This window comes from Gadus morhua, chromosome 23, assembly GCF_902167405.1.
Source record: "Gadus morhua chromosome 23, gadMor3.0, whole genome shotgun sequence".
Lineage (NCBI taxonomy): Eukaryota > Metazoa > Chordata > Actinopteri > Gadiformes > Gadidae > Gadus > Gadus morhua.
Window position 1 is genome coordinate 11,974,287 of NC_044070.1, and position 26,812 is coordinate 12,001,098.

Genomic DNA, 26,812 nt, shown 5'->3' on the forward strand with positions numbered 1-26,812 from the left:
ATCGTATCTTAAATGTTGCACACATAATCGTGAGTCGTAAACTAAACTGCCTTGTTGGTTTTCTCTTCTCAGTGCATCTCTTGTTAATGTATGAAAAATAACGTTACTTGGACATCTGTCAATGTATATGAAATAAAAGACACATAAATGTGTTTTTATTTCTCAATTACTGAAACGAGCCGCCTAAACAATAGAAAAAATCATGATAAAGGCTTTTGGTATTACATCTAATTGCACCAGAGCACTCACCCAAGAGATACAATGCATTAAGATATAATGTAGTGTTCATAAACATATCATTTCATCAGTCAAGAGGATTTGTAACGGGTTGGGAAAGGTTAACACAAGCATACAATTCCTTTTACTGATTAGTAGTAGCTTAAGGATCATTGTGATGATATTTTGATGGATATAATTTCTAGGAAGAATGTATATTATACAACTAATATTGATATTAATTAATAACATATTAAAGCAGAAAGAAAGCATGTACATTTATAATAAAGAGATATTGTAAGCTTCTTACTGATATGTTTTGTTTTTATAGTTTTACTCAACGTTTCTTTAGTTTGTTTTGAAATAAACTACAATCCAACTACAAGGCTACATGGAAACTTATATATTTGTAATTTACACTTCGATCCACCTGGGGGAGACAGCGGACAATTGTAAGTCCATCTTTCCAGCGCCGGCGCTAGATACTTGATGTTATCCAGTAGAAAATATTGATTTAATAAACTATACATTTAGGAAGAGAAAGCTTGATTCGTTTAATATGATTAATAGAAAACGCAGAAGAAAGCACATAGCATTATACCCTACCAAAGGTCGTTTACAATTTCATATTTCCGCTATAAAAGAAATACCCCAATCAACTGCTAAACATCTCTAACAGTTTCTAAACATCTCAAATATATCCCTCAATAACTAAAAAGACTTGCCAAAGGTATAATGACAAAAACATTAAGGATCTTGATGAAGGCTTCAAGCGACTGTACATTTTGCTGTACCTGCCTGCCTACATGTGGAAATACGGCGCAACGATTGGCTTAAGTGAAGTGACGTCGACGTAGAGAAAGAGCCGGTTGGACAACGCCGACGTCAATAACTCCAGCCTTCGTCACCCAATGCAAATCGCAGAAGATGCGGAACCGAGAGAAGGACGACAGCGGGCACACAAGCAGGCGGTCGGTTAAAGGGGCAGGACCAGACATTGTCGTAGCCCTGCATTCTCTTCACAATTCCATCAATCCCTGGTTCCACACTCAATTCATCACCTGGGCGAGAGCAAAGACAGTGAAAGGCTGTAAACATGGCGCAGCCAGACAGCAAGAAGGTCTTCTTTGAGAACCTGACGGGCGCGGGGAAAGCCATCGCGGTGCTGACGAGTGGCGGGGATGCTCAAGGTACCGTGACCGGTCATAACAAGACCATGTACTGTGGGTGACATTGCCTTGGTCTCCAATGGCCCCACAGAGGGCAAAGCGACGCGTCTTAACAGCGTGAGACAACAGTCCGAGTGATGCCGGTCATGTGTCATTCTTAGGGTCAGTGGCTGGTGGATGTGACAGTGTATGTGATCACGAAAAGGACACCGATAACTCCTCATTCATGGGGTTTCTTGGTTAGCATGCTACCGGGCTAACTAGCTCCCCGCCTCATCCACACAGTTAAGGGAAGCCTTGAGTCTGTTTACATGGCAGGGATTACACAAATACCGCAAAGGTGAAGTGTTGAGGACCGTCCTGAACTGGGCTGAGCTATTATTTCTGGGATGTATGCAGGACATTGACCTATACTTATAACATTTAAGAAGAGTACCTATTCAACGTTTTTATAAGCACAACATTTTATACTTTAGGTTCGCAGTGTGAGTGTCCAGGCCCCTATACTGCAATGCAGGTGGTTCTCGACCCATGCGATTCATAGGTACACATCTTTCGAATAGATAACATTGTGCTTCAAGCAGTGCTTCAACTAGGAAAGCCGGTTCTATACTGTCACGCTATGGCGGGACATGTGCCAAATGTATTTGTTATATAAGCACAGATTCGAAACTTTTTAGTCTACGCAATATTTAAAACAGTAAGCATGACAAGACACATTGCGTAACAGGGCTACGAGTTGAAAGTGGATGCTGTGCTGCCTACGTGATGCGCTGCATTCATCTGCATACAGCCATCACCGCAAGCCCCTGCCTGCGTCATACCGAAAGCCTCGATCATGTACAGCCCGACACTTCCTATATACAGATTGACAGCTACTAAAATATAAGCAGTATTAATGTGTCCCCATCTGATGTCCCCAAAATGCTAGTTCAAACCTGTACATCAATACTGTGTTATGTTATAAACATATCTGTTAATCTTATAAAGCGTGTGGAACATGGGCAGTCAGTGATGTTGTTCTCATGCATGCTTTCAACCCAGAGATAGTTATATTGTTTTGTCTATTGCATCTTGGCTCTCAATGTCATTTCACACACACACACACACACACACACACACACACACACACACACACACACACACACACACACACACACACACACACACACACACACACACACACACAGCATTCAGTCCGTTCCCAAAAAAAACTATCTATGAGGCCTGCAGGGCAAGAATGGAATGTCCGAGAGGGACAGCATTCCTACCCTTGACTGAACCCTTTCAGGGCATTCGCGCATGGTCCTTGGAATGGAACTGCCAACCTTGCTTGACGGGAATCCCAAACCCGTTGGTCACTCTCAACACTCTCCCATTTATCCAGCTCTACTTTTTCTTTCCTCCTCTTTGTCTTTTCCTAATCTCCCGGCGTGCGGTGCTTTGAATGTCAATGAGAGCAGCAGGCCGTTCATTTGAACATGGTTATGTAACCAAGATAATGGCTTAATGGGATGTCAGCGGCTGCTGAGCACCGTGCTGATGAATGCTGGCCGTCCAGTGAAGTGGTCATGGGGTCAACATTTAGCTTTTTATTTGCCCTGCGGTACCTTCCCAAGTGCTATTCTGTTAAATATATAGACCTTTACCTAATTAATTGTATGTGTAGCGTGTGTGTGTTTTATTTCACTCCTGTGCCCCTGCTAGACGCTAACTAGCTAAGCGTTGCCTAGTGACAGCAGTGCCGTTATGCTCAGACCACTTGTATTTCGCTGCCCATTTCGTTTTCCCAAGGAGGAAATCCGATCCTGTCCCATTGTTCAGTAGTGCTTTGTGTGGCCAAATTCTTGCTTGTCCTATCTAGGGTAGTACATCAACATTAGCTGTTATTACACACTGATCTTGTTAGCACACTTGGCTAACATTGACATTCAAGGCACTTAAACAGTGCTGCCGGGTTGCAAGTTAACTTGGGAAGCGACTGAGTCATTGGCTGGCGTGGCCAGGAGGTTGTTTTGACCATACATGGCAGCACAGTTGTGAAAGAGATAAAAGTTGGCCAAACCCCAAAGAATACTAAACAGAGACAGGCTCTATATGCACACACACAATAAGTGACATTACATTAAAGCCGGTCCATTATTTTGAACAGCTTTACAAATAATCATTGAGTGATCCAGTTATATATCGCTCAATGATATATATATAATATAATCCAGTTCCTATTCTTAACAACTTTTTCAAACCATTGTCATTCCTATGCAGGAATATAAACACCTGATTTATTCTAGCAGTCTATTAAGGTCAAGTAGAATAGTCTATTGATTTTGGGTCCTAACTTCTCTTCCTCGTGTTCCTCTGACTAGGGATGAATGCTGCGGTGCGTGCAGTCGTCCGAATGGGAATATACGTCGGGGCAAAGGTCTACTTCATCCGTGAGGTGAGTCCAACAAGTCTCCTCTAAAGGATAAGCACTTTCTGTGCTTTACTTATCCACATACCAGGTCGAAAACTCAGGTCCTAAAGTAAGAGTAATCAATTATCAAGACTCTTTGAACCACTGCGAAGGAACCGCTTACTCAGAGCAGTATTTGCCCATGGTGACGCTGTTATATATATATTGCACAGTACACAAAATGGGAATTTACCGTAGGCCCACTTTGGTTTTTCTCAAAATACTGCCTTCAGAGAGAGCACATATCTTCTCTAATTGGAGCTGCCAGGATAGCTTTTAGGCAGCAGTCCCATCAACAGTTCGACCATCGGCAATGATGAGTATGCACTGGTTGAGCTTCAAGCTGCACTTCATTTATACGGTGTGTGTGTGTGTGTGTGAGTTGTTCCTCGGCTGTGTTACATAACTGACTTTAAAGGCGGTGGGCAGATGTCTTGAGTGCAACCTCCCTCCCACGTACAAGCCACAGTATTCGCGCGCGCGTGTGTGTGCGCGCGTGTGTGTGTAGTACATGATAAAATCCAACCATATAATTTAACAACCTCGCTCAATGAATGACAACTTAATATTAAAGCATCTCGTCTTCAATCTATTGTCTTTCCAACGGCAATGGAAAATGTTGTAGCTGTTGCTTTAGTCACTTAGTCATTAATGAACAGAACATTGACTCATTTTGAAGATTGATTAATTGTTTTTTATAATAATGCCCTGTGAATGAACTATATTATTATATGACTTTAATGTGGTGATTATATTAATCCAAACAATATCTTACAGCTCAGTAAACTGTGTAACTGAACATTACATAATATAAAGCCTAGCTCTAGCTGAACTAAATTCACAATCTTTAAAGCGTCTTATCAAACACAGACACAGTATTTCATACGTTATTGTATCCTCCTCATTTCAGTATTCTACCTACAATGTTATAAACTCCACGAAAAATACTGTGTTCCCCTTTGATGTGGAGCTTGTGGAGGCACCTTTGGCGAGATGTTCACCGTGTTCTTCATCTCGCTCCTCTGCAGGGCTATCAAGGGATGGTGGATGGAGGAGAAGACAACATTAAGGAGGCCACATGGGAGAGCGTCTCCAGCATGCTACAAGTGGTGAGTGAGGATCGTAGGAAGCACACCGCACACAGCCTCTGACCAGCACCAGAAAGAAGAACTAGAGAAGGAGGCGGAGGAGGAAGCCTTTCGATGACTAACGCCACATGATTTACATCATTGTGCTTAAAAAATGCATGCGATTAGTGAATGGGCCCAGAATCAATTACGATATCCTATAAGACCGCCTGAAAATTGGGTCTGAGAAGCCACATAGGATTTGTACACTGTTTGAGTTGAATATTCTTATGTAATGTTCACGATAGCGCCCGTATCTACATAACTGGACATGTAACACCCTGGTCCACCACAGGGGGGCACCGTCATCGGCAGCGCCCGATGCAAGGAGTTCCGCTCGCACGAGGGCCGCCTGAGGGCCGCCCACCACCTGGTGGAGAAGGGCATCACCAACCTGTGTGTGATCGGGGGGGACGGCAGTCTCACGGGGGCCAACCTGTTCAGGGAGGAGTGGAGCGGGCTGCTGGCCGAGCTGGTGGAGCAAGGTAGATGGAGGTGTCTGAAGGGCGAAGGAACTGTATGGGATTCAGTTATGTTGGAATTTCTCCTCTCATATTGTGTTGGTGGTTTGGAGCCAGAATGCAAGGGATAGATGGAAAGAGGATGAGCTCACAGGAAGTGATGCAAGCTCATTTGAAGGAAAGAGAAAGTGTAAATCACCAGATTCAATTGAAAACTGTCAAACCGAAATAGGCATGAATTTCAGGGAACAGTCCTTCCTCACAATAGTGAGTATTTCTGCCATGCAGAACTAATAATGGATGAGATGTGTCAGTGACTCTGCCACCTGGAGAGGATCATCTAAAGGACGCTAAAGGAAAAACACTGGAGCTAAAAAGATCCAGAGTTCCTTAAACAGATAAAACTTGTAATCTGGTCAGCTTTTTCTTGCAGAATGTACAGTAAATCAAAGCCTCCGCACCCTGTTTGGTATTTCTGACAGAAGAGACAAAAGTGTTTTCCTCATCACATTTTTCCCCTTTCCTCAGCAGTTGTCATTGCCTGAAGCCAAGCTGCTCCAACGTTGAGCAGAATGACTGACGCTGTTGGTTTTATGGATGAATATTATGATTAGCAAAGAAATGATTTATGGCATATAAAATACGCCATATAGGAATTCTGCCACTACAAGTCAGCACAGTAGAAAGGGTCTTCGGTGATTATAGGCTGACCAGATGGCATGCTTGAAATGGCTGCTCTTGATGAGCACCTGTTTTGGCTACAGGGGGGAAGCTTGTGGCTCCCATGGAGAGTAAACAAAGGCATTTGCAGCTGTCACAACTAACAACTTTGATTAGTAGCTTGTCGACCAACATTTAATGCATGCTCTGTACGACGCAAGGAAGGTATATAATATCTGTAGGAAGAGATTGCCTTTCTCTGGGAGGATATTTATTCAGGTTAATTTGAGGACGAAACTGCTAGATTGCATTAACACTCACTGAAAAGCTAATATGTTCATCTAAATATCAGAAAAAAGGAATGGATTAACCAAATCGCCACATCCCCCAAAATCCCATTCCCAATAATCGAATGGGAATGGGGCTGTCATCTCCGGAAAGCAGCAACTCCCTTTAAGAGGGTCAAATTTGAAAATACTCTGGAAGGTGTCTGATGCTCCCCACACCGAACCCTGCCTGCAGGCCTGATCAGCCAGGACTCGTCCCAGAAGCACTCGGCCCTCCACATCGTGGGCATGGTGGGCTCCATCGACAACGACTTCTGCGGCACGGACATGACCATCGGCACAGACTCGGCCCTGCACCGCATCATCGAGGTGGTGGACGCCATCATGACCACTGCCCAGAGGTGAGGAGGCGGGGGGGGTAGGCATGGGACAATGTGAAAATGTCACTTCACGATTATCTTGGCCAAAGTATTTTCATCACGATAATCCTCTAAATATACTTAAAACTCTTAAAACAAATTGGAATCACTTTACCTTACATTTTGTTAATAGTAGAAGCTAGACAGCTTTTTAAAGTCACTCGTAAGGATTTAATTGTGACAATTCTCCTGATTCACGATAATGCCGACAATGGAAATTAACCAAAATCAAGTTTTCATCTGCAATTGGCAATTTATCAAAAAAAAATACCATCACATCTAGCCAGAACATTTCTTAAGAAATAACGTATGAATAGTCAGCACCTGTGAAAATTTAGATCTAAGATGTATATTTTGTTTTATGTTAACTGAAAGATAAGTTTGCTTGCCTTAAGTTCTCACTTTGAGAAGGTGCTATTTAGTAATTCAGGGAAGAAAAGGCCATTTGATTTGCGTTCCCTTGATGAACGTTATTCTCTGTATACAATCTGTAATGCTTTGTGTTCTCCGGTCCTCTTCAGTCACCAGAGGACGTTTGTGTTGGAGGTCATGGGACGGCACTGTGGGTAAGAGTGACCCTCATAAGCTGGATGTCTCAAACGCCCTCTCACTATCGTAGGCAGATACCAGCATGGCCTGGCTGGTACCAGCATGTTTATGGACATTGTGTTCTCAGGCCATCTCCGTGTGTATCTGCTCTGTTTAGAAACACAGATCTGTTGGGGTTTTGGTGTGTGCGTGTGTGTGTGTGCGTGTGCGTGTGTGTGTGTGTGTGTGTGTGTGTGTGTGTGTGTGTGTGTGTGTGTGTGTGTGTGTGTGTGTGTGTGTGTGTGTGTGTGTGTGTGTGTGTGTGTGTGTGTGTGTGCGTGTGTGCATGTTATTTCTGTACCTAATCTATCTATGAATTCATGTATGAGCATGTACTTCAACTTGTATTTTTGTGTACTTGTGTGTGTATCTCTTTTTGTAAATGTTTGTGCCTGTATCTATGAGTTTTATGTGTGAGTATGTACAACATCATACATACTGTGAATCAACTTTTGTGTGTATGCTTCTAGGTTGACTTTTTTGCCAACTGTTATTAACAAACTATAATAATTAAAAAGAATGTACCTCGTGTGTGTGTGTGTGTGTGTGTGTGTGCGTGTGTGCGTGTGCGTGTGTGTCGGGGGGGTCTCTGCGTCCAGGTACCTGGCCCTGGTGAGCGCGCTGGCCTGTGGAGCGGACTGGGTGCTGATCCCTGAGATGCCCCCTGAGGACGGCTGGGAGGACAAGATGTGTCAGAAGCTGTCTGCGGTAACACAATCGCCCCTTCCCAGCCCCCCTCCGAACCCACGGAGCCCTGTTTACCGCCTCCCACTCAAAACGTTCAGTAGGCTCCACAAACACTCCCCAACCTCCTTAGTGTTGATTTAATTCTAAACATGTTGGCGTTAAAAGAGATTAAAAAAAACAAAACGCTGGTTAATGTCTGAGCTGTCGCATAGGCTCTGTTCTCACTGTGATACGTTCTGCCCACGGAGACCTGCTGCTGCCGTGCCATTGGTGCAGACAGGCATCAGTCAAACATGCTGTCGTTCTATTGGTCCAGACCCGTTCCAGGGGCACAAGGCTGAACATTATCATAGTGGCTGAGGGAGCCATTGACAGGCACGGGAAGCCCATTACCTCTAGCATTGTGAAGGACGTGAGTACCTGAGCACCCAGGAAGGGGGAGGCCAGAAGCACGGAGGCCTGCCTGCCGCTGTCTGAGGTCAGCCTGGGTGAGCCGCAGGGGCCAGCTCCCCTTATCGGCCCTGCTATTAATATCACTGCCTTTACTGGCTTCCTGTAAGCCTGCACCTTGATAGGGCGGCGAGTATATCGCTGATGACGATGGGCCAATGCCAGCCCAACGAGGCATCTCATTGGCTCTCCTCAGGCTCTTCTCACATGCTGGCGCCGCCCACTGTGCTTCTGACCTCAGCCCGTGTCAAAGCGATCGTCTGAATTTTTCTGTCATGTTCTTTCTCCCCCCCCCCCCTCCCTCCCCGTCCTCCTCCCAACCCCCCCCCCGCCCCCCCCTATAGAATCGAGCAGGCATGAAAAGGCTGAATATCATAATTGTAGCCGAGGGAGCGATCGGTCGAAACAACAAGCCCATAACCACTGACTATGTAAAGGATGTAAGTACGGTGTATTTGAAATAAACAAAAACCCAACCCTGCGTGGTGAAAACAAACACCTTCCAGAGAGCAGTCAACATCCCTGAATGCGTCCCGTATGCCCCTCTACTGCCTACCTGTTCCGCTACCCTGGTGTGGCTTGACTCTTGTCTCTGTGCCTTCTGGAATGCTCACACTTTCTAGTTCGGTAAGACAGCCTTCACCCACGCTATTGTAGCTGACTGAGAGTTGCATTTCCTTTCTCGATTGGATGTCGGTTCCTTGTCCCGACGCCCTGACTTTCCCTTTACATGTCAGATGTTTGTACGTTTATTTGGGTAACTTGGCATGAGTTTTTAGCACTACCTAACTCATAACCCATATAACTCATATTGCATTGGAACTATCTCTATTTATGAAAAATGTAAATGTTAACTTCAGTTAATGTTTATTTTTTCTTTGGAGTTATATTTGACCTTTCTCACAGTGTTGAAGTCTATCAGGACTGCACTTCTCTAATGTCTTTGCTCTGATATCTTTGATATCTTTGTTTTATTCTAGCACGTTTCCTACCTGCTTTTGGTTCTATTGTGTCGTCGTTGTGCTTCCACTAACATGACTGAAAACACGAATGGACTGCTTGCACCGTCCAGTTTCCCCCTCTCTCCTCCAGTCTCCCCTCTGTGTCTCTGTGTCTGCTCTCTGTGGTTGTGACTCGTAAGTCTGTGTGTGTGTGTGTGTGTGTGTTTGTGTCTGTCTACAAATTGGTACGTATGGCTTGTGTTTTGCTTTCATTGTTATTTGTTCATATTGCATTCCAATTTCCCACTGGAATAGAATCACATTTAATATTTCTAGACATTTAAAGGGGTACTGTTTAAGGATATATAAATAGCAAGATTATGAGAGTAGAGATTGTAGAAATAATTTTCTACAATTTGTGTTATATTGCAGGACACAAATACGACACGTTTAACTCTTTTTGGGATTCCATTGTCCACAAGGGAAGGTTAATAAACGTATTGCAATTTAAACAGCTAGCAGCCACACAATATAAAATAATCACAGTGCCCCTTTCATACATAGAAAGCCTTAGCTGTAGAAGTGGAATTTCAGAAAAAGATCCATGGGCCATTCTTCCATCTTGTATTTTGAGTACATATGGCTGACAGCCAACAATCATCAAACATTCGCTAAGTCTCTTATTATTATGTCTCAACTCCCTGACGACCAGCTTGTTGTCAAATGCTTGGGCTTCGACACTCGCGTGACCATCCTCGGTCATGTCCAGAGGGGAGGCACGCCGTCCGCCTTCGACCGCATCCTGGTGAGTATAAGTACCAACTGTAAACGCTGACCATAATAGCCACGTTTTCTGTGTGTAAAATCTTCTACCTGGCGTATGTTTTCACACTCGACAAGCCTTAGGCTCTCTGAGCGTGGTCGTCACGCAGACCGCCGGTTAGTTTGAACGTAAAGTACATGATCAGAATCATACTGCTGCCTGCTGTGTCGCCAAGGCCTTCCAGCGCAGACATGGCGAGAGTAATCCTTTTATAAATAGGATTAATATAAACCCCCCCCAGACTCTATGGCGCGCCAAGTGAGTTGAACACAAACGCAGATGCTCCAAGGTAGAATTGAAGTTCCTAAGCAAAGATGATTAAGGCTGCACTAATAGAAATTGTTCACTTTTTCTAATCCTCTTATAAAACCGTCAGTATCCAAAGGTCAACTCCACATTGATGTCCTACTTCAACAACCTGGAGCCACCAGCGACCAATCCTGGGTTATTTCAGCTTTCATTCATTTCCTTTCCTTTATGGAGGAAAGAATGGCTCAGTTGCTTAGCAGATTATTTAGATGAATTTGCCCTTGAGTGCCAACAAGGCTGCTCTAGTTGGTGCTTGTTTTGTTCAGGGAAAGACGGGTCAGAACTTTGTGTACCCAAACTATTCATAGCCTGTTCCCAGTACTATTTTACCATTCAGGCATTTAGCAGAGATAAAAAATATGTTTTGTAGATACATGTCATTAATCAGCAAGTAGGGATTTGGTAGCTTGCCTACAGTTAGACCACAATCATTGGGATTCGCATAACCTACATATATTCATATCTATGAGGAAAGGGAGGGCTTATTTGACCGTGTGTGTCTTTTTATGTTGCGTGTGTGTGTGTGTGTGTGTGTGTGTGTGTGTGTGTGTGTGTGTGTGTGTGTGTGTGTGTGTGTGTGCTCTCAGGCCAGTCGTATGGGTGTGGAGGCAGTGATGGCGCTGCTGGAGACGACCGCCAACACCCCAGCCTGCGTGGTCTCCCTCTGTGGAAACCAGTCGGTGCGTCTGCCTCTGATGGAGTGTGTGCAGATGGTAGGTACCAGACGTTGTCTACACGCACGCACACAGATGCACACTCAGACATCACACAGATGCAAACTCAGACACAGACATCCCACAGATGCATGCAGGCATCAGACACACACAGGTAGACAGAAGGACACGCACAAATATGTTTTGACGGACACACAAAGACAGAACTTCAGACAGCCACACACCTCTTAATATCCACATACACATGCACGCACGCACGCACGTGGAAGGTCAAGCAGTGGAGAACGGGACTATGGACCGAGGGAATGCAAATGAAACAACTGGTAAGTGGTTCCACAAGTGCAGCCGCAGCTTAAGTATGGAGCTGGCGAACCAGCCGGCGCCCCCAGCCACTTTACCAGGTCCTCATGGTGGGGGGTGAGCAGAGAGAGAGAAGGGGAGAGGGAGAGAGGGAGAGGAAGAGGGAGAGGGAGAGGGGGGGAGGGAGAGAAGGACTATTCCGCTCCCGGATAAATAATTGTGGAAAAACACTTTGCTCTGTCGATGAGTAATCAGCTGAGGGGTGATGATGATGATGATGTGGATGATGTCATGCGACTCTGGCTCTTGGAACACAGCCACACACACGATTTGTCGGGTTGCTACCCTGTTAGGGATCTGCCCCACAAGCAATAACAATGCAAATGTGTTTTCTCTTCTTGGCGTTTAACACATTCCAACACTAGATGTATCACCTGATGCATGTCTGGATGTACTATATGTTAGATACTTGACATAGGTGGGTTCACAGGCCTCTCAAAAGGCCAACATACTGGAACGGTGGGTCCTCTACCTGGTGTTCTCGTGTCCAGTGTGTGACATGGAGGTTCCCCTGAGACTGAGGTGTGTGCTCTCTGCCCTCTCTGTGCCCTAGACTCAGGAAGTACAGAAGGCCATGGACGAGAAGAAGTTTGAAGAGGCAGTGAAGCTTCGCGGCAGGTACGATCGGGACTTTAGGGTGGTCAGGTTTTTCCCAAGGAAAATACCCTCCATAGTTAATTCCCACACTCCATTTGTTATGTTGCCCTGAAGTGTTGACATGATGACGCCGCTTTTCCGATGTGTTTCTGTAATGATTTGTGCTGGTGTTATTTTAGGAGTTTTGAAAACAACCTGCGGACCTACAAGCTACTGGCCCATCGTAAACCAGAGTCTGAGCTGCCCGTTGTAAGTCCTTCACAGATTCTCATTGAAGTTCATGTCTCCAATCTTTTTCTCCACTCTTATATATATATTTTTTACAGTCTATTTCTATCATCAACCTAGAAGTATAGGCAATGCACATGAAATGACTTCCAACTAGGGATGGAAAGGTTCGAGTAAAAAGCCTGAACCGTGCGCTTCGCTAGTCACAGTTCAGTGCATTAATATCGTTCAGTTCATTCGGTTCAGAAAGAGTTTGGCGCCATAATTACCGCACCCAGTGAATCTCCCCCGTCTCGGATTATGTGTAGTCGCTATCACGGCAGGGCTCAGAAATAACATTTTCTACTGACTTTTTCATTTGTTGGCGCCGTGTGACACGTACCATCCATCTGTGTGCGTTCATTTTAAAAGATTGACTCACTTTAAATAAATTGTCGCTTTTGTCGCTTTAAATAAAAGCCCTGCGACATCTCTTTGCTCACGAACCAGCTATTCACCCTCACCCTATATAAAAAAGCTCTCCCTACTTATTATAACAGGCTGCTTAGTTAATATACTCCTCATAAAAAAATCTCTCTCTACTTATTATATCAGGCTGCTTAGTTAATATACTCCAGTTGCGATTTTATTTTCTTCTCCAATAGTGCATTTCTTCCCATGCTCTTAAAGAGTGCGAGTGCTGTGATGCATTTTAATTGAAACTCTGCACAATGTTCAAACCACCAACGCCATCAACACTCATTACATCAAACACAGAAGAAGACCTAAAATGGACGCGGCCTCACGTGGCGTCCGGGGCTCGTCTAGTGACTCGTCTGCGACCCGCTTGACTTTGAAGCTCCGCTGTTACCGAGTCAGACTCGGACCAAGAGTGCATCCGAAGGCCACTGACTTCCTTCACACAGCACTTGCGTGTTATTGCATTTAGGTTTTTTGTCGCATTATTCCAATAAACCATAAAGGGTTTTAACCCATTCGACGGTTTCAGAGATGAAACGTCTTCATGGTTTTGGGAGTACCCTATAATACATATAGATATATCTATATACATATAAAAACACATTTATAGGCACCTGTTATCCCCTGCTTTACTTTACTACACTGTTCCACCCCTACTGCCAACCATGTGAACAACAGCTTGAGCCACTAGTTTTATGAAACCAGAAGGACATTTAAACATCGACTTTCTGCTCTCTGAGTCAGATGTGGCAGCAGATAATTATAGTGCGCTTTGAGTCACTGTTTGGGGTTTTAATTTAAGCCCCAGCCTTTAAAACACAAGATGATTTAAATTAAAACGTGTTAATGGGCCCCGGTCCCCCGGAGGGATGTTATGTAAATGACTTCCTCTTTCTCCACTGGCCTCGCTTGTTTTAAAACGGCAAACGCGCTGTAGAAACGCCGCCGTCAATCATTCCCTGCTGCTGTAGCAATTACACACGGCGAGGTTGTAATGAAAGCCAAATTGACCCACCCCTGTGGAGCTTACCTGTGATCCCGCTCCCTCCCTGCTCGTTCAGCTGCTGTCCAACAGTCCCCGGCGCTATGTCGCCCGGTCACGTGTCTCAATGTAAACACTGGATTCAAGGGAGGGAGTTGGCTGTCAGGGCTGGTTCCCTGCTGTGTTACCAGAGAGGCACCACCTGCTCCCCCATGGCGTGCTGACCACTCCCCCCCCACAGCCACAAGCTGTTCCCAGCCTGTCGGATACTGAAGCCGCGGGACCTGGGGGCGGAGCCTGAGGGTTTGAACTCGGGAGCGCTGCTGGAGGCCGTGGTGGAAACCCTCTATTGATCATGTCTCGGCGGGGCTCGTACGTCGACCGCAGCCACGGATAGATCTCCTCTCTCTCTCTCATTCGATATACTGCTTTAACACACACATCCCTCTAATCAAAGAGACGGAGTGAGTCAGACCGAAAGGAAGGCGCCATCGCGGGCACAGAACGCAGATGGTGGGAACTCGGTTGGTAATTGGCTGGAGTGTGTGGCGAGCGATGCCCTTTGCTGCGCAGCAGGTGGCGTCCTCCTGCCAGCGAACGAGTCAGTCAGACACAGCCAAGGCTCTGGGGCTGGTTTCTCAGCTTGTTTGGTCATGTCCAAACCGTGCCCCATTACTATTAAATAACCACCAGCTATTTTGGCAGGTACAGATGCTGTTTGTCAAACTTTGAAAGCGCGCGTGTGTCTGTCTCTGTGTCTGTATGTCTGTATGTCTGATTGTCTGCGTGTGTGTGTCCGTCTGTGCCTCTGTCTGTGTGTGTGTCTGTCTGTGTGCGCGCGTGCGTTTTGTGTGTGTGTGTGTGTGTGTGTGCTCCTCTCCTCAGAGCAACTTCAACGTGGCCATCCTGAACGTGGGGGCACCGGCGGCCGGCATGAACGCGGCCGTGCGCTCCGCCGTCAGGGTGGGCATCTCCGAGGGACACAAGATGTTCGCCGTCAGCGACGGCTTCGAGGGGCTCTACAAGGGACAGGTGGGGGTCTCTTCACGGCACAACGCTTCATTTCAGATGTCTTTTTCCCGTTAACTCTTTATGCACTGGAAACATGGGTACTCTGCGTTTACGACGCGAGACAACGTACATAATATGACCTTAGGTTGCATTTATTCAGCTTACGCTTTTACGCTTTTGTCCAAAGCGCTTTACACTAAGTGCAGTTCACAAAAATCACAAAACATGCGAGCAACTGCTTTAAAGTGCTGCGATATAGAAACAAGAGATGGAGGCAGATAGCTAGATATTTACACTTTACACAGAAAGCTAGAGCCGAAGCGCTGGCAGGCGATGAAGGATTAAAGCCACAGCGGTCAGCGGTGAGCTCCTGTTGCTGGGAGAGGCCGGTCTTTAAGATCTTTATTGTTGCACCAACATGACATTCTGGCCGTGCGGGGCAGCTTCAGAGCCAGGTTTTAACCGCTGTCAGGAGGTCCTAATCCTTAACCATCTATTTAATATTTTATTAGCTTTAAGAACAGAGATTTGCATTATTATTGCTCCATTGAATATAATAGTATCTATCATCTAATAATATGAATGATAAAAGGGAAGATATCATTTTTTTATACTAAATCAGTTAGCATGCAGTCGCTTTACACTGGACGGAAATTAGCTTGCTTGAGCGACAGAGTCTGACAGCGTTTAGCCACTCTTATCTCTGAGACTAAGGAGGAGTCTGAAAGGCCAAAGGGATAATCTGCCCAGATTAGTGTCAACCAACTAATGTCTTCCTCTGACCCCTTCCTCCTCCAACCCACACGGCCACTGTGGGAGAAGTGCCTATGAATCCCAGCAGGGGGCACTGTTGCTCGCAAAATGATTCCGGTGAACAACAGAACAGAATAAGTGTGATTATTTTTTGCAGGCAGGCAAGAATAATATATTTCTGTCCTCCTACACTGTTTGAGGCTGTGGGAATTCAAATACAGGCAAAGGCAGGAAACCTTTTAAACCCGTCCTGTGTCTATATTTATATTTATCTGGACTCTTTCCAAATGCTCGCCTCTGAAAACTGGTTTTACCAGCCATCTCCTTTTGGTCTTCAACGGTTTTCCCTAAGAATCTGTAAGCACTAGAATCGGGCATCTTCAAATGTTACCACGAGTATTGTAGGAGGGTTATATTTGCATTATGCAAAACGATGCTGTTGGCCTAAAATAACTATTATTCACAAATAATTGTTATCCTAAACTAAACGTTAGTTTAGCTTAGCATGTTAGCTACCAGGCTATAGCCAACTAGCTCCTATCAGGCCACAGCCGACTGACCCTAAGAAGATAAAGCCGGGGGAAGTAATGGATTTTCCTGCACCTCGCTGCCCGTGGCCTTTTAACACCCCGCTCACGCTCCCACACTCAGCCTCCCTCCTGTCCCCGGGCCGTGCTGTCTGGCAGAGTCCCACCCCGGTGTAGGAACGTACCCATAGCCTCTGGCCACGATCCCCCTGAACCACCACGGACCACGCAGACGCTTTAAGTAGGCTCACACCCAGACGCGGCTGTATTATGGAAAGTCTCCACCACCAGCCTTGAGTTCTTTAGGTCCCCACCCAGACGCGGCTGTAATATGGACCGTCTCCACAGCCAGCCTTGAGTTCTTTCGGTCCCCACCCAGACGCGGCTGTAATATGGACCGTCTCCACCAACATCCTTGAGTTCTTTAGGTCCCCACCCAGACGCGGCTGTAATATGGACCGTCTCCACAGCCAGCGTTGGGTCCTGGATGTGATCCACATAATCACGTCGGCAGTCATAAATTAGCAGTCGGGGTGAAAGCGTGGGTTTCCTCCAGGTACTCAGGCTGGCTCCTCCACCCCCGCCTCTGAAGGCTTGTAGGTTAATGAGCCTCATTGGAGATAAATCACGCGGCGGTGTAAACGGTATCAGCGCCCTCCTTACGTCCCCCCTAATGTCCTTACATTAACGCCGTGGGTGGACTCCAGCTCCGCCAGCGGATGGATGGATGGAGGGGACGGACGGTTTGCTTCTGTTGCTAATTATTCATCCCCGCCGCGTGTCCGTGTGAGGAGCGAAGGGGAGTCGTAGCGTCTTGTGCGGAGGATGAGTGATGAGGTCGTTGCCAAGGGGGGGTTGATGATTTGCGTTCTTCATCGTTTGTGTGTGTGTGTGTGTGTGTGTGTGTGTGTGTGTGTGTGTGTGTGTGTGTGTGTGTGTGTGTGTGTGTGTGTGTGTGTGTGTGTGTGTGTGTGTGTGTGTGTGTGTGTGTGCTGCTCTTCCTCACCACCCCTCACAGATCAAGGAGATCAAGTGGGCCGACGTAGGTGGATGGACCGGTCAAGGTGGATCTTTGCTGGGTACCAAGCGGTAGGCCTCGGCTTTACTTTACTGTGGTCAGACGGCACAGAACACCCAGAATACATACCACCATTCGTTATTTAGGTCAACATTTTACTTTTGCAGTCAATCTCCGAGTAACGATTTATTAATTGAATCTTCATTCATTAGCATTATAAATGTTGACTTTTTCCTCATTCTGTTTTTTATTTTATTAACTCTAGCACGCTCCCAGCGAAACACGTTGACAAAATTGCCGAGCAGATGCGACTGCATAACATAAACGCACTGCTTGTTATCGGGGGATTTGAGGTATGTTAACGACTATCCTTCTTCCTGCTAATAAGGCGAGTTGTGCTAATGAGGCTACAGTTATAATTATCTCCATATGTTTGCCGGCTCTCAGCGAAAAATAAATGCATTGCCACGCAGCCGACGCTATACTATGAAGCAGCAGAGTGTATAGAATAAGTGCATAATGACGGTTGAATGGCTACATATCATTATACCAAGTAGCTTTGATTTGGCTAGATATTGCTACTTATCATTGCAGATTATGTTTATTTAGGAGAACATTGATTATGCTAATTGTATTCCATTCCATGTTACGTTGCATTCATTTACATGCTTTCATGTGTAGTCTTGTACACATAATTACGCTTTTAAGTCTTTTTCCCGGGCAAAAAAATAAATGGAAACAAACACCTCAATTAGTTGCTGGCGATTACGCCTAGTGCTTTCCTTTTGAATTCCAGCGCTTTAAATGCCTGCTTAGCAGGGTTTTACATCCACTCTGTCTTTGGGTTCAAGCAATTAAAGCATTGGGATGACAAATAAGACTAAACACAAAGCTGTTAATACTGGGTGTGATTCGGCTTTAATGGGAGTGAACCTGCTGCTTTGTGTACTGTAGTTCTCCCATTTCACGCACCCCTGTATAGACGCTCACCAGCTTCAACTGCCTGGTATTACATCTGAGTCCGGACTGCAGGACTCTGCAGGTCCTTGTGTTTGTTCATGTCTAGCGTACACTAGGAGTGTTGTTTATTGTGTAGAGTGGTACCTGGTCTGTTTCACGCTTCTGTCCGTTGTGATAGAGCCGGCTCTCCCCTTGGCGACACTCACTCTCTGTTTCCCCCCGCTAACCCCCACCTCCCACCACCTGCATCCCATTGGCTGCTAGAGCCGCTCCACCCACCCACCAACCAACTAACCAATCACCGCCACCCAGCGCAAATGACAACAACAAACCCACCCACCCAACCGACCATGCGACCCGTGCGGTTAATAACGTGATGATAACGCACCCCCAGGCCTACCTGTCGCTGCTGGAGTTGCAAGAGGCGCGCGGGACTCACGAGGAGTTCTGTGTGCCCATGATCATGGTGCCGGCCACCGTCTCCAACAATGTGCCGGGCTCTGACCTCAGTGTGGGCGCCGACACCGCCCTGAACGCCATCACTTCAGTAAGGATAGCAGCCGGGATGAGGGAAACCAATGATGTGAGAGAGAAACATATCGGATACACGTATCCTGCCAAACACACACATAGGAACAGAGCGAGGCACCGGGCCGGTCCGTGGAGTTGTGGCCTGTTGCTTACTGGGCTGAGCGATGACTCCTCAAGGTGTTTATCGGATTTGGTCAGGATTGGTTGGTTCGGACATTGACCTGTTTGTTCGTCCCTGTAGGTCAAGACATGCTCGTACAGTAGCTTGTCGGCCATACTTACTATAAAGTTGTTTTTTCTGCATGCAGTTGCAACACGAATACACACACACACAGGCCAGGCAGTGTTAGTCAGACAGTGAGTTGGAGGTGCATGGTAAGGTTCTCCCCAGCCAGGTAAGTGACCCAACCTGGAGGCATGCTGTGACATGACTTGTCCCCGCCATGTTCTCAGAGGATCTGTATGTGTGTGTTTCTGTGTGTGTAGGTGTGTGTGCGTATGAGTTTCCACCCCCACATTGTCTAGATGAGTGGTCAACCCTGTGATGGTGTTCAGTCGGATATAGATGTTTGTGTCCCAACAGTTCCCACGTTGGTGAAGATACAGTCACCAGTGGTCGCTTGACCCACAACACAAAACAAAGCATATCCCTTTAAGGGATATATGCGTTACTCTCAGCTTTTAGAACAAACGGTTCCAAAATGCTAAACTAATAAACGTAAAGAAGTTTACACCATCCCACTAACAATATATCCTACTTCAACTATACATACAAGTGTTCAAAGCACAACAAACAAGCCTCTATTGAAAATATTTGCAAAAGCCCAAAGAAAGAATAATACAAATCTATTCGGTGATATTCCTGCCTTGGCCGCCGTCTTGACTTGATCCCTGCTGGAATGCCCCTCATCCCGGAATGCCCCGGCCCCCTCCACCCCCTCGCCTGTGCGTGTTCAGCGTCCTTCCCTGCGCCCTGCCTGTTGACCTGTCCCCGATGGAGGATCTGGCCCTTGCATGGTTCAACGGACAGTTTTCCTTCCCTGTGTCTCTTGCCCTATAAGGTGGCGCCACCGCATCGACCTCTACAAGCGGACACGAACACACATGAGCAAACACTCACACACACACGAGCGCGTAGCCCCTGGCCTAAACAGCTGTCACCCATCTCTTCTCTTCCTCTCTACGTTCATTCCTTTCCCATGGCCTTCCTTCCTTTTCCAATTACGTCTTTATCTCCTGCCTCGTCAGACTTCCTCTCCTTTCTCTCCGCTGAGCTCTCTCCGCTTCCTTCCTCTGAAGCTTCACTCGCATCACCCCTTGCTCTCTCTCTCACACTCTTTTTTTTTAATCTCTCTCTCTCTCTCTCTCTCTCTCTCTCTCTCTCTCTCTCTCTCTCTCTCTCTCTCTCTCTCTCTCTCTCTCTCTCTCTCTCTCTCTCTCTCTCTCTCTCTCTCTCTCTCTCTCTCTCTCTCTCTCTCTCTCTCTCAGGGTCAGTCACCCTCTCTCCCCCTCTCTCGTCTTACTCACCCCTGTCGTCTTGCCAAAGGGAAGCCACTGTCCCTATCACACGGAAAGAGCCGGAATGGCAGGTTTGGCTCTGTGTGAGGTGTGTGGGAGGTCACGCCGGTGTGTGTGTGTGTGTCCCTCTAACGTGCGGTGTTGCTCTGCTGCCGCCTCAGGCCTTTGAGTGTCTGCTGCAGCTGTACGACGCTCGGGCCACGCATGAGGACTTTTGCATCCCCATGTGTATGCTGCCCGCCACCATTAGTAACAACGTGCCCGGCACTGATCTGAGTATCGGGGCCGACACGGCCCTCAATGCCATCGTGGAGGTAAGGCCTACCCCCCCCCGTCCACCACCGTCGTCTTACCCTCCTCCCCCCGACCCCCCCCCTCCCCCATCTCGTCGTTGTCGTCATCCAACCGAGTGTTAAAGTGCAGAGGAACAGCGCACCATCCCTGGTGTAAAGCACATGCTGTTGCAATGGATGTGTCTGCTTGGCTCAGACATTGTGACTGTGTAGCATGTGTTTGTCCTGTCCCTGTAGATATTGTTTATAAATTGTATTCTGCTAAAGCTGTGTCTGCAGTAGCTATATTTTATGATATATATATATATATATATATATATATACATATATATTTCAACCAGATTTTTTTAGATTTATTTTTTAATTAACCATGTGCTGTCTTTAAACAGAAGTCCAGTCCAGTCTGGATAAAAGGTTATCACATTCACCGGACTATGCTCATATAACATGCGGTTTCTTATGAACAGTGTCTGAAATGAGCACGCTGACCTCATTTCAGTTGTATTTTGTCCGTTCCGACTGTAAATCTCGAAAACAATGCATGACCTAATCTACATTCATACCACAGTACAGGTCTTTCTACGATAATTACTGACATAGAATATGCATCCAAAAAACAAAGAAGAGATTGTCATGACACACATTGGCTGCTATTGATGGCGTGTCAGATTGTGAACAGTGTGTGTGGTGTGTGTGTCAGACTTGTGACCGCATCAAGCAGTCTGCCAGCGGAACCAAGAGGCGCGTGTTTATCATTGAGACCATGGGGGGTTACTGCGGCTATCTGGCCAGCGTGGGCGGGCTGGCCGCAGGCGCCGACGCCGCCTACATCTACGAAGAACCCTTCGACATCAGAGACCTGCAGGTGACTTGATTCTCTTTTTATAACAGTGCTGAAGCTCACATTTTGGGAGTTTTTTTGCCTCATGTCTAGCTTTCTCCACTAGAGGGCGCTTTGTCTTGCGCTAGAGAAAGGCCAGCACAGCGCCATCTGCAGATTAACATTGTACTGTTTTTTTTTTTTGTTTTCTTCCCCCTAGTCCAACGTGGAACATTTAACAGAGAAGATGAAGACCAGTATCCAGAGAGGCCTAGTCCTCAGGTAATCAGAACACGTGCCCGCATGTACCCCCGCTACCCACTTTATTGGAGAGGAACCTCCGCTACACGCTCCATTAGGTATATTTAAAACCGATCCAGGCGGAACTTAATTGAGTCATCCCTGAATTTAATTAACGGTTCTTTTTGGCAAATAACTAACAAGATGTCAATTTAAAGTACAGCTCTACCATCTTGTTTGGAAAGACTGAGAGGAAGAAAGAGGTTTATGGTCTTCTGCGAAACATCTGCCCAAAACATATGGCGCATTCAGGAAATACATAAAATACAAATTAATTTGTGAAAAAAAAAAAGGGAATTATAATCTCATTGGAATCCACCTGTCTTTGTTCGACCGTTTTCCATGTAAAGCAAATCACATTTACATTTAATATTGTGTATTTTATAAAAAAATTGCAAAGAGCCTCAATAAAACGTGGATAATTTGTGTTTCACAGTTATAGTGGCAATAAAGAGTAATTTTACAGCAAACACAATCTAGTTTATGGCCCAATTTTAAATTGTGTTTTTCTTGTCAGACTTTAGGAATTCACTTTGATCTTCTTCATTTCCAATTTAGTTTTCACCTCGAAACATTGAATATTATGAAAATGTGATCCATTTGGGGCTATTCAAAAACAACTGTCTTGGCAGCGTGCATCCGTATTGCAAACCCTTTCATCCCCCAAAAACCCTGATGCAGTCTGAATGAAATTAATGAAATTGCTGTTTCTGGTGACTAATGATCCTGTCTGATGCTGTGCCTGTTTAGAAACGAGAACAGTAATGAAAACTACACAACAGACTTCATCTACCAGCTGTACTCTGAAGAAGGCAGGGGGGTGTTTGACTGCAGGAAGAACGTACTGGGACACATGCAGCAGGTAGGCCAATCCACAGCGGTACCGTTTCAATAACCCACCCAGGACGTTTATGTCACCCCGCCTCATTCATCAATTTGAGAACGTTTACCGACCGTGCAAAGCAGTTTCATTTATGTACTCTGTATTTAACATCACCGATATACTACAGCAGTCGACATAATTTAGTGCCCGACTGCAGGGTTGGGCCCGAATGCTGGCCAGGCAAGACTAACAGGGTTAGAGCTTCAAGCATGCATGAGAGAAGGCATATTTTAAAAGATCCATCTCGGGATTTTATGAATCGATGTTGGACCTTCATCTGAATGATCCAACATCGATTCATAAAGTCCCGAGATGGATAGAGCTTCAAGCGTGCACGGGAAAAGGCACCCATTAAAACATAAATCCCTGGATTTTATCAATCGATGTTGGATCATTCAGATGACGATCGATTTTAATCTGAAAATCTATATTTCTAAACCCCTCCCTGTGTGACACTAAACGGCCGTGTAAACCCTTCCTTTGCTTCGGCAGGGAGGGGCACCGTCTCCGTTCGACCGCAACTTTGGGACCAAGATCTCGGCCAAGGCCATGCAGTGGATCACCAAGAAGCTGACGGAGACGTTCAGACAAGGTAGGGTGCGACACCCCTCCCTCCACAGACCCCCTCCCCCCAAGCCCCCGGACCCCCAAAGCTCTGGCGAGATGTAGATACCCCTCCCCCGACCCCCCAAACACCTCCCTGCTACCCCCAGAGACGTGGTGGTGGTGGTGGTGGTGTTGTTGAAGAAGAGCTCCACCCAGATCTGTCATGGAGCCACGACGTCAGACAGGGCATATTTCATCCACTGTTCCCTTTTATCTCTTTATCTTTCAAATGTAAATATGTCCTCCGACGCAGAGTGTACATTGTGCTGTCAAACGGCGCTCAATGGCAAAAGCGCCGTGCCCTGAATTTTAATGAACATACCTTCAGACGGATCAAACGCGGTGAAAAGACACGTTTGATCACGATCTGACGCTGTGGCAGGCCGCCCGCTAAAACAACAACAACAACAACAACAACAACAAACAGCAATACAGTTGAATCTATTGTGAATGCCGTGGCGTTGAATGAGGGTTCAAGCTGAAACACCTTGTCTTTTGTTTGATCGCATGTCCTTGCGCATGGACGTCATAAGACGAAGGTAAACCTCTTTCTTATTACAATGTCATTTTCCCCAACCACGCGGGCTCCATGACCATCTTAACTGCCTGATAGATGCAGTCGCTCCCATCCTTATTCCCTTATACCATTGTGTTTTGCTTGCTGGCTGGTACTCCTCCATCGACACACACTGGGGTCTCGCTACTCAGGCTATCTGGCTAGCGATCGCTACCGGTCCACTCTCATGCTTGTCGCTTTCGGTTAGCATTTTCACCTTTTAGCGTCTTAAACCATTTGGGTTTTCGCCGCTCAAGGGACGTTTGTTTGGATAAGAATCTCAGAGTGTAGTCGCAGGCAGTGGTTCATAGGTACGTTCTGCCTGATATGTGCTGTATTCTTTATATGCTTCTTCCTTCCACGTGTATAATACATAATAATACATAATAATAACAATAATCTATACGAATGTACTACAATACAAGCGTCTTTGGTTCAGCTGGATCACTTGAATGTGAAATATCTTTTGTTAATCCGTTACCACATGACAAAAGACCACACAAAGAAACAGTACTAACTCAACGGGGGATATCCGTATTTGTAATAAAAAGAGACCTGATAATGAGATAAGCAGATCAAAACGACCTTGCCGCTTCAGAGCAAAAAATAAAAGGGGTTCATCGGCCATAATATTTGCTCATACCCCATAACCCTAAGCCCACATACGGGCACGGAAAGGCTCCCGAAGGCCCCGTGAAAGGAGGAAGTCATAATAACATTAGATACATAAGGATGGCTACAAGCGCAATTGGTGCCAGACGGGCAGACATAATGGGGCAGGAGAAGACATTTCCCTTCTGAAAAATACGGTTCTGAAAGGCGTCATCACCCTAAAGCGCCATTACTCTAAGATACTGCGGAATGGCGTTTCGCAGAGTTTCCCCGGGATTCGTACCACGCTGCTACATCCCGGTATAGGCTGACATGCCCACCTCACACACACACCCCCTCCCCCACCGCCACCAACATGCTGCGTGTTTAGGCCGCTGTCATGCATGCTCCATACACAGAGAGAGAGAGAGAGAGACTCTCACTTTAGTATCTGCCTGTGCTCCATATGTGACGGCTGTGATATCGCCCCCCCCATCCAACCCCAAAACCCCACCCTTCCCTCCACATCCCCCCTCCGACCCCACCACCACCACCACCACCACCACCCCCGCCTGACCCCTGGATGGGCGGCTGCAGGCCGGGTGTTTGCCAACACGGAGGACTCGTGCTGCCTGCTGGGGATGCGCCGCAGGAACCTGGTCTTCCAGCCCGTGGTGCAGCTCAAAGACGACACAGACTTTGTGTACGTATTCTCCCGCTCATGCGTGTCTTCCGCTCTTTTTGAATTTAGTGAATGTGTCGGGACGTATTATAACAGTTGTGCGATACAGATAAAGTGTGTGCGTAAAGATTTTCCCTTTACATAATCGGCAAAATTGTGTGTTTGGACCAAAGAAGCGGAGCGTATCATGTGACGATAATCCCGCCATGTCGACCGTTAAGTCCCCGGGCTCCCCTGTTGGGTCCTGCGGCGGTGTGTCACTCACCCCCTCCCCTCTGGCCCGCCCCCCCCCCCCCCCCCTGCAGCCACAGGATCCCCAAGGAGCAGTGGTGGCTGAAGCTCCGCCCCCTCATGAAGATCCTGGCCAAGTACCGGACCAGCTACGACGTGTCCGACTCGGGCCAGCTGGAGCACGTGGTGCGCAACCGGCCCAAGGAGTCGGACGCCTCCGTGGCCATGTGAACCCAGAACCAACCAGCATCACCAACCGGAACCACCTCCACCCCCCCCCCCCTCCTCCTCCTCGCACCCCCCCCACCCCCCCCTCGAGAGTGATCGAGACCGGTCCAGTATAAAAGAGAACCCGTATCCGCTTGGTGGGGGAAGCCCCTCCCCCCATCTGGTCTGTCTGTCTGTATACCGTAGTGGCAGGAGAACGGCAGTCATAATCGGTCTCTGTTCACAGCCCTCACACACACACACACACACACACACACACACACACACACACACACACACACACACACACACACACACACACACACAGGCACACAGACACAGACACACAAACCCATGCACTCTATATTTACTGGAGACTGTAATCTAGCCTCCGCTGTGTTCCTCCTTTGCAGAAAAACCAAGGCACGTACACACGCAAACATAGTGTGACACACACATGAAAACACACACACGAACACACACACACACTGATGACAGGCCCTCATCCGCGTCTCCGTTGCCCTTGATGTTTGTTGTCATCGTTGTTAAATTTGCACTTTTCTCCGTCTGGAAGCCCGGATGGTGGCTCTGTTCCAGGAACCACTTGAAGCCAGTGTAGACTCTGTATCTGCTGTAAACCCAGAGAAGCGCATCCGCCTAGTGAAACGGAGAAACCCAGGGAGTAAAGTAAAGCCTATTTATGTGAGACTGATGCAATACATTTCTACTGCTGCAAGCGGCATGGCAATGTTTGCTCTACCCCGGCGTTTTAAACGATTTCCCTTTCTGGTTAGCAGCATTGCTAATTGTGTTTCGCCTGCAAAAAAAAAGAAACCTGGATGTGAGATAATATGATTTTATGCACTGCCGTACCGAGAGTAGGTGTCTCCTGTATTGCACCATTCATTTTAAATGTGTGAGAAAACTAATGTTTGCCACGAAATAAAAACCCTACACAAGCAAAATACCCTAATGGTTCTGTCCCTGGATGTCTTTTCATGCGCCAATCAGAGTGAATTGCTAACATTCAGGGGAATTTGAGGCCAGATAATCCAAGTATTTGGAGGAATATATATTGTGTAGTGTGAACGCCTCTGTCTCTGGAGTCTGGACTAATACTGGACCCCTGTTGGTTGCTATGACCAAAGCAGCCTGCAGATGGCAGCAGAGCGCTGCTCTGTCTCCATGGTGATTCGGGTTCACCAGGTCCATTCCACCACCATTACCTCTATTGGTTGCAGAGGTATTCTGCTCATGAGTCTGTATGTGTGTGTGTGTGTGTCTGTAAGCATATTCTCAAGCAAGACTAACTCTTGCTTTTTCATGCATGGGCTGTGGGCAGGCAGATGTGTCTGTGTCTGTGTGTGTGTGGGTGTGTGTGGGTGTGTGTGCATGCTTGTAATCATTATAAGAAATTTATCTTATCATTTAGG

General features: G+C 46.6%; 1 protein-coding gene across 8 annotated transcripts; it reads left to right on the plus strand.

The window, feature by feature from the left end:
• The first annotated feature begins 1,139 nt into the window (after positions 1 to 1,139).
• pfkpa (phosphofructokinase, platelet a) lies at positions 1,140 to 26,346 on the plus strand. 8 transcript variants are annotated; one of them, XM_030349634.1, is made up of 23 exons: positions 1,140 to 1,406; positions 3,752 to 3,825; positions 4,869 to 4,949; positions 5,263 to 5,452; positions 6,611 to 6,776; positions 7,316 to 7,360; positions 7,982 to 8,090; positions 8,386 to 8,481; positions 10,173 to 10,265; positions 11,180 to 11,305; positions 12,180 to 12,244; positions 12,403 to 12,472; positions 14,778 to 14,924; positions 17,202 to 17,272; positions 17,467 to 17,554; positions 18,556 to 18,708; positions 21,204 to 21,368; positions 21,544 to 21,605; positions 22,374 to 22,485; positions 22,999 to 23,098; positions 23,646 to 23,651; positions 24,857 to 24,962; positions 25,247 to 26,346. In XM_030349634.1, the coding sequence occupies exons 1-23, from the start codon at positions 1,313 to 1,315 to the stop codon at positions 25,401 to 25,403; spliced, it is 2,376 nt and encodes a 791-aa protein (XP_030205494.1). In that variant the 5' UTR covers positions 1,140 to 1,312; the 3' UTR covers positions 25,404 to 26,346. The 8 variants fall into 8 exon arrangements, with proteins under 8 accessions (XP_030205494.1, XP_030205492.1, XP_030205493.1 ...); XM_030349632.1 differs by lacking the exon at positions 18,556 to 18,708 and adding an exon at positions 20,372 to 20,524 and having other exon boundaries at positions 1,141 to 1,406; XM_030349633.1 differs by lacking the exon at positions 8,386 to 8,481 and adding an exon at positions 8,864 to 8,959 and having other exon boundaries at positions 1,141 to 1,406.
• The last annotated feature ends 466 nt before the right edge of the window (positions 26,347 to 26,812 follow it).

What these genes read in the sequence shown, in the direction of transcription:
- pfkpa (XM_030349634.1), top strand. Translation starts at nt 1,313, where the DNA reads ATGGCGCAGCCAGACAGCAAGAAGGTCTTCTTTGAGAACCTGACGGGC. An exon ending in TGATGGAGTGTGTGCAGATG is followed by an intron (nt 11,306 to 12,179) that starts GTAGGTACCAGA and finishes TCTGTGCCCTAG; the next exon opens with ACTCAGGAAGTACAGAAGGC. An exon ending in AGGGGCTCTACAAGGGACAG is followed by an intron (nt 14,925 to 17,201) that starts GTGGGGGTCTCT and finishes CACCCCTCACAG; the next exon opens with ATCAAGGAGATCAAGTGGGC.